The sequence below is a fragment of the Sardina pilchardus genome, chromosome 24, assembly GCF_963854185.1.
Source record: "Sardina pilchardus chromosome 24, fSarPil1.1, whole genome shotgun sequence".
Lineage (NCBI taxonomy): Eukaryota > Metazoa > Chordata > Actinopteri > Clupeiformes > Clupeidae > Sardina > Sardina pilchardus.
This window is the reverse complement of record NC_085017.1, coordinates 23,274,171-23,282,581: the sequence shown is the minus strand read 5'-3', so window position 1 is coordinate 23,282,581 and position 8,411 is coordinate 23,274,171. Positions and strand designations below refer to the sequence as shown.

General features: G+C 43.5%; 1 protein-coding gene across 1 annotated transcript in view; it reads left to right on the top strand.

Moving 5' to 3' along the window:
* Nucleotides 1-8,411, top strand: part of nudcd1 (NudC domain containing 1) — a 44,960-nt gene that overhangs the window by 11,461 nt on the left and 25,088 nt on the right. The window contains exon 5 of the mRNA XM_062529902.1: nucleotides 1,803-1,991. Coding sequence (XP_062385886.1) covers nucleotides 1,803-1,991 — 189 coding nt within the window. The remainder of the gene's footprint in view (nucleotides 1-1,802; nucleotides 1,992-8,411) is intronic.

The window sequence follows — 8,411 nt, the reverse complement described above, 5'->3', positions numbered from 1 at the left end:
TGCTTAATTCAATATGAGCAATTTACTCGGCAAACTTTGTTAAAATTGCTGGCGCTAAAAAAAAAATCCCGCATTTCAGACTAAAAAAAAAAGAAGAAGGAAACAAGCCGAGCTGGCTGAGTGATCTCGTCTGAGTGAGTCTGTACGAGGTTGTCTTTGTCCGAGAGAACTCCAGTGTTGCGGTTTAGCTGGCGTGCAATGCATGTCCCTGTCTCCTCTGCTAAGCGTCTTGCTTTTAAATTGCAGCTTCGGGGCGATTCAGAGCAGATCAAGTCTGACCACACGGAGGCTCACTGGGGCCCTCTCTGTGTGATTAAGCAGTCGGTAGGCTAATCTACACTGTCTGCATTAAGTCCACCGACGGAGCTGTCGCTGAAGTTACAGATACAGCCTAAAGTGCTCTTTTTGTTGTTTCGTGTTTTATCCCTTTACACATACAATTCTGCACAACACACACACACACACTCAGAGAGAGAGAGAGAGAGAAAGACCTCTGACACAGGGACGCACTTTAGGTAACACACTTCTTTTTTTATAGCTACACATGTAATAATGATAATAATAATACATTTTATATATATTGCACTTTATATCAAATCAATTATCTTAATGTGCTATAATGCGCACACACAAATATCACATGTTGACAGAGACTAACAATAGTATAACGATACTCTGTACATTCATTTTGAGAGTTGCACACAAACGCATACACACACACACACACACTCCGAGAGAGAGAGAGAAAGAGAGAGAGACACACAGACTAGAGTTCTCAACGGGCCTGAAAATTACAACCCGACCCGACCCGGCCCGTGGCTTTCAAAGCCCGAGCCCGATGTAACCCGACACATAAATTTGAATTATCTACCCGAACCCGGCCCGCGGCCCGACGCCGGCGGTCGAGTTTTCCTATCTATGGAGACAGACGGTATAAGGGCACAATCATGTGCAGTGGCCTACCTAACCCACGTAAAATCTAGTGAAACGATATTTTCCAAAATAGAAACATGTTATGAATGGGAAAACGTACTGTTCTTGCTATAAAAAAGGCAGAATCATCCACAGAGCATAATATTTCAATAACCGCTTCATACACGCTTCATGATGAGTTGTTAGCTATTCACGAAGACGTATAGCCCAGCAACAATAGGCCACTGCCATTTTATTTTGTTCAAGGAGACAGCTTCTTAGAACTTGCACAGGAACTCATAAATGTTGGTGTAACACATGACAGAGCTGCCGCAAGCTCTGTCCTTCCATCTCCCAACACAGTAGCGTCACGTCTGCCCCCGCTCCATGATTGCATGCACCTTGCATGCAGCAGCCAGACTTCCTTTACGATTGATCCCTATAGAGAAATTCATGATTCACGGTAAACAGCAACGATGATTGATAAATGTTTTGTTCTCCACTGAGTGGAAAATATTTAGCCCGAGGACCGACCTGACTCGAGTCATCTGCTTATTATTTTCGACCCGAACCCGCGGGTCCCGTCGGGTTTGTCGGGCCGACCCGGCCCGTTGAGAACTCTAACACAGACAGACAGAGAGAGATGGGGGAGAATCCATAGCCCTAATTTAAGAGGCACAAGAGGACTCTTGGCTAGGACACCTGCCTCACTTAAGTTCAGTTTTATTTACACCTGTATAACGTACACTGTACGTGTGCGTGCGTGCGTGCGTGCGTGCGTGCGTGCGTGCGTGCGTGCGTGTGTGTGTGTGTATGATATGATATGTGTGTGTGTTTGTGAATATGTTCCATAAAATATAAATCTGATCTGTCTCTCGTTCCCCCTGCAGCGGAGGAGAGGAGGTACGAGGTGAAGAAGCGGCGGGTGATGACCGGCGCGTCCGTGCCCCACTACGCTGCCCTGGAGCCCAAGGGGCGCGGGGTCATGGTAGCGGCCGAGAAGCCCTTCAGGTTCACCGAGGTCGACTCCGTGCCCGTGGAGGAGCCTCCGGCCGAGCCCATGGAGACCGAGAAGACAGGTGAGCCGTTATGTTGTCTGACGTTGTTGTTGTTGCGTTTGTTGTTATTGATTGATTGTTGTTGATTGTTATTTTTGTTGTTGGTTGTTGATGTTGTGGGTCTGTTATCGATTGTCATTGTGGTTGGTTAAGTGTTGTTGCGGCTGCTTGTTTGTTGTTGTTTTGTGTTGTTTGTTTTCTCTTAGTTATTGCCATGTTGTTGGTGGTTGGCAGTGAGGTGGTGGAGGTGGAAGAGGATTTGGTTTTAGCTCAATTACATAAAGCTTCTTTGTTCTGCAGTAAAGTCCCAAAGGCCTTGCCAACATAATGCAATATACAGAGACTGTAAAAATCATAGCAGATCAGCATTTCAAAATGCTAAATATCAAATCATGTGGGAACTGGGAATGATAAACAGTAAAATAACAGATGGATATGCTATTAATATTGTATACGTGTAAAATAAAAAACAAGAGCCCATGAACAGAATTAAAACGATGGATAATCATAACAAACCAAGAGCAAGGAGGCGCTACATTGTTGGTAAAAGGAGAGAGAAAAATCTAAAATAATACAGATATGATCAGCACATACATCCGGAAGGAAGTAACATCCTAGTAAAATCCAACAAAATGCAACACACTGCTGCAAATGTCATTAATTGCAGCAGTCCAATTAAACTATTTCCTAATTTCTGACTGAACGAGAGCCATTCCAGAGTTGGGACATCCCAAGTCATCCCCAGAGTTCTATCTAGCTTGTGATATCACCTCACAGACTGTTTACCGCCTGTAATCGCTCCGACAAAACCATTCCATTAATTCCAAATGAGAGAGCAGCAGTTCCATAATGTCACTTGAAAGTTATTGAGTGAGAAAATGGAATAGATGGAGGTGGGTAAATGTTAAATTTAGCATGCAACGCATAGACCAACAAGAAGACTATACAAATGGTTGTGTGCACAAGCATAAATAGCCTCTCTCACTGGACTTAGTCCTCAAGTGAGATGCTGCATTGCTTGGCAACAGATGTCACCGAGACTAATATTGGACCTATGCTTTTGGGCTGAGGATTAACTAGTAAAAATAATGATAGAAAACACAATTTGGTGTCTTTAAACTCAATTAGTCGGTAGTAACGCTGTTGTATGCTGCTGTTATACTGCTGTTAACTGTGGCACTGGGCTAAACCACAGCCATGGGTGTATCCTTCCCAACCCACGCTCACCCACATACAGTATTGCTCAATTATCCGCAATAATCCTCCCTATATCGGCCACAGAGAGCCGTGAAAATCAGAAATACGGTAATGGGGGCCTGTCATCATTCCTGCCTGTTCGACATTGGTCTTGAGAGCTGATATGTCTTTGTTGAAGGAAGATTGTAATGCTTTTACTATCAATAGCTGAAGGCCAACACAGAGCGACGGATTGAAGGCTGTTGGAAAGCTCAAAGAGGATGGCTTTGAAAGTGTTGCTGAATGCGTTTGTCGCTGGGGGGGGTGCTTAGGTGTAGGGGAAATAAAGCTTGCAAAAACCTCTCTCTATATTTCTACGTTTTATTAGTAGTTTATTTTCTGTTTATTAAGTACGAGGATGCAAAGCTTTTTTCATTTTCATGCCACTTTTTTGTTAGTCTTCATTTACGGACTCCTCAGCCTCCACTCGCTTTCCCTTGCTCTCTTTCCTTCGTTTTCTCTCACTTCCTCCCTCTCTCTCTCTCTCTCTCTCTCTTCCACTCTTTCTCTCCCATGCAGCAGCTTACCTTGTAGCCATAGAAACGAGTGGAACAGTAGCGGAAGTGCGTCGCCTCAATTAGACCGCCGCCAGCTCCCGAGCACTCCAACCACTCCTTTATGTCTCAGCGCTTCTGAGTGCCTTGTTTGTCCGCGTCTCCTTCCTGTTTCAACGGCTCTCAGGAAGATAGGGAACGAGCGAGGAGCGAACAACGGACGACGGGTGGGAGCCTGATTGGGAGCGAGAGCGCCTGGTGCTGTAGACTTCGTCTGGGAAGAGCTCTCAGTGTGGCCATCATAATCAGGGTGTCCGCAAGACACCGTATTTAAATCTCTCTATGAAATGAGCAGAAAAATTGAGGCACTCCTGATGAAAAGTCTTTAATCCAAAATGGCTACATGCCTATCTAATTTGGTTGTTTCGTTCTGACACACTCTTGGCCCGTTTATTTCAGAATTGGCGAAGCAGTGGAAACGTCACCAACTGACAATTGGACTGACAATATCAGTCAGTCGGTCAGTCAGTCAATAAAGAAGATATTGGGTAGCCTAGAAATCTAGACGCACCCTAGCGGCAAAAAATACTTTTTGCTTAGCGGGATGGTCTAGGGTCGCACCGAGGCCAAGCCTGCGTTCGACACCAGGCCAGCCTGTCCAATCAGAACGCTCTATCTGTGTACAGAGTCCTTGAGCCCGCCTTAGCACAGTGACGACAGAACTGCGAGGCACCTTCGGCTTCCGATATTGACGCCAAGGGGTTTGACCATGCGTCCTCGTTCGACGAGTTGGGTGTGAGACCGTGTTGCAACAACCATAGAGAACAACAAAAGATAGATGAGGCTAACGAAGCGAGCTCGTTTGAATCGGCTTTGGAAGAGTTAAGCCCGGCGCCCACCAGAAGCGGCGTTCAGCGGTGTTCGGCGGTCTGGACTTGCCGCGCAGGATTTTAGAATAGTTTTCTATCTCTGTGCGGCTGCTGCGCGGCAGACGTTTCCAGTGGGCGTTGCTCCATTGAAAACAATGGAATTGCATTTTTTTTCGTGGCACGCCGCATACGCTTTCTGGTGGGCGTTGGCCTTTAGACTTGGGCTTTTCTTTGAAGGTTGAGCAGAAAGACGCACTCAAGTCATTCGTTTTAAAAGAAGGATGTATTTGCCGTTTTGCCGACCGGCTACGATTGGTCACAAGTGCTGGCCTATTACAGTACATGCAGAGTAGTTTGAAAGACACCGGTTCATCCCACCCACAGGCTTCAGCTCTGTGAATGGTCCGACTCCAGACTATACATCTCTGTATAGTTTGGCTGGCCACGCTTGATATTTGGGCCTTCAGGATGATGAATGTGGACATGGAAAAAGGGGGGGGGGGGGGGGGGGGGGGAATCAGTAAAAAATAAACTGAAATAAGTTTTTTTTTTATTAAAGAAAGAGTTTTAGGAATGCCTGAATGCCGAAACTTCATTTTCATTTCAAAATATACATTTGTTTCTTATCATTATAAGAATACAAACTAAATACAGAACCAGAGTGTGCCACGCTATTTTTTATTTTCCTGTTTTTAAGTTTGTTTCCTGTGATTGGCACCTCACGACGATTCTCGGTTTTCCGTTACTTTTGGATTAATATGGCTCTGATCCTATCTCAGGTTCATCCCATTCATCTCTGTTGGGTTTGGCCCATTACTCTTTCATTCTGAGTCATTTTGTTTTTTCTTTTCGTTTCATCCCCTCTAATGTCCTTCCATTTAGCATCCATTATGCTATCCTTTTGCATGGGGCGGATGGTTTGTTACATAATGCGCGTCTCAATAGACTCGTATGAATAAGCCCATTCACTCTCTTTCTCTTCCTCTAATCTTCCTCGGTATTCTTCTCTTATTTTTATCCTCTCTTGTCGCTTTTGTGATTGAAGATTTTCATCTGCACACCTCATCGACTCTCCACGGAGGAAACGGGCAGAAATATCAATACCAACACAAATGTATGCATGTTGCTTTTCTTTCCAGTGGAAAAAAAAAACAAAGGAGTGTTTTTCTCTCTGGTAAAAAGAGCAGATATATTCACGACGGATGTCCTGGCAGCGCTCATAACAGATGCACTCAAGAGATTTGAGGGAAGAGGGATTTAGTTTCTCTATTTATTTTGAAAGAGGCTCAGATATTTAAGGAATACAGCATACATCTCATACTTCTATGTTGGTACAAGATGAATGAATTGTTGATTGGTTGGTTGGTTGGTTGGTTGATTGATTGATTGATTGATCGTTTTAGTACATTTATGTATCAGTGTTCTTAAATCCAGAAGTCACCATAACTGTATTGGTATAATTCTCAATTCTCAATTCTCAATCAATTGTGGTCTTAGTGGTAAATAAAGATATAAAGTTTTGATGACCAACACAGCACTAGCTAGCTATGTGGTACGTCTAGTGTAGTAATATTGGTCTGTCCAGGAGGTGTGTTTATCCAGAGACACATTTGAAGTGCCGAATTCCTCTTGTCAAGGTCCTCTGCTAGAGGGCTATTGTGTTCAGTGTCATCCACTGATGCCCTGTGCAGTAGGCTGTGCTTTGCCCCTATCCCTCTCCCCCTGATTGCCTTCTGCTGGGCACAAAAGACACAGCTAGAGGGTAGACTTTTCAGGGTCAGAAGACTCTCCCTTCTCTCTGTGTGTGTCCATGCGCGTTTGTGGGCGAGCACACCTTTTAAAAAAAAGAGTATCATTGGGCTTTGATGTTTAAAACCTCTGTATTGTCTTCAGTTGTGAACATCCACTTTGTCTATACATATATATGTGTGTGTGAAATGAATCCAGAGTAGGTAGTGAAAAGTGTGTTTGGTCTTATCCATATCTGATCCTTTTCCCCTGTAAATGACATGGCAATAAATGACAGCAGAATTAGACGGTGACTGTAGTGCTGTCACACCACTGCTGTTGTCACGTCTGATGTTGAATGCCTCTGACAGTCCGGAGTGGAAGCACCACTCCGTGAAGAGAATACTCATCTCCTGCAACCTGCTTGAACGATGAATTGATTTCTGCACGGTGGATTTGACAGACTAAAGAAGGGTCTTTTGTATTGAGGCAGAGATTTATGTGACCTGTTGCCCGGTAGTTGCACCGAAGCAACCGTTTGTCCAATCAATGTTTGACACGGCAGTGTGATGACATTATGCTGTCTGTGTGATCCTGGCACATATCTTGTTTGACTGCAACATTTTAAAATGTGGCAAGCGATTCACACTTGAATTTCTGAGGGTTTTTTTACTTGGATATTTAAAGTAATGGTTCGACCTATTTTTTTAAATGAGGGTTGGTATCTTTAGGATGGGGATGGGGTTATTTCCTTATTTATATAGATAAATCTAGACCCAATTAATTTGATTTAATGTCACTTTTATTTTTTGTGTGCTTGGTTTGTTGTATTTCAGTTCCAGTAGTATTTGGTTTTGCATATGAATGATCATGATGATTGCCTTTATTTGAGTGACATTTTGTGAGCACCTCCGGTATGTGTCACTTGCTGGATGATGAATGGCAAGTACAATCTCTCACATGTAGGCTGAAGCAAACCCCCTCCTGTGGTTATCACATGTCGCATATCGCATCGGTTGTTGTGACTTTATTGTTTTTCCTTTGAGGAAAGGAATTTGAAACAATGCTGTATATTTTAACATACAAGTTGAGAAATATGATCTGAAGATGGTGACAAGTGTGCTTTGTTTTATTACCAGCGCTATTTTTCCAATGGTGTGACGGATACAGCATTCACATGATTTTCCATGTGACCGTGCTGACCCACTCAATGATGCGGTCATCACAGCCATTTTAATTAAATCCGTCACCTGTGCGGTGTGCACTGGCGTATGTTTGACCTTGTCAGTGATGGTGTGTGGCTTTCTGCTCTGCTGAAGGTCAAATGGACTTGCATTCTTTCTGAGGAGATCGATGAATGAAACTCACACACACAAAGACAGAATGGAGAAAGATTTCAATGGCAAATCTGCAGCCACGACGAATCGCACGCACGTTCCATGCTTTGATTTGGTAGCCTTTGTTTTGAATAGCTCCTCGTGACCGTTTCATCCACTCCAGTCATCCACGCATTGCTGTTTTGTAACGAGTTCAAAATTTCCTTTACTATGCAATCGGTAGATCAAAAACATGAACTGAATGGAATGCTTTGTATGTTTTTGATGGGAACATCTTCAGTGTGTTTGATGCAGATTAAAGCACTCTCCATATTCAAGATGAAATCTTCAGAGCCACAAGGCGCTTGTTTAGCTTGTGTTGTATTTATTTGGTAGGATAATAAAGGGAAAAGGATTGTTTGAATTGATGTCAAAAACAGAATGTAGAATTACAATTCGGATTTGAGTTAAAGCAACAGGCTACAGCATTTATGCCATGAATGGGTCCGGGTGCCCAGGAGGACCCAGGCTTGAGTCTGACCTGCGGTCATTTCCCGATCCCAGCCCATCTCTCTCTCTCCCACTTGCTTTCTATCTCACTCCTCACTGTCCTATGAATAAAGAGGAAAAAAAAAAATATATATATATATATATATATATATATACTTTTTTTCCCTTTTTTTTAAGAGACAGTTCCTGTTGTGGAATTAATGATGCGCTCAGAACAAGTGAAATCCTACACATAGCGCCTTTAAAACTCTCACACCAGAGGTTATTTTCCTCCACCGCTCATCTCCT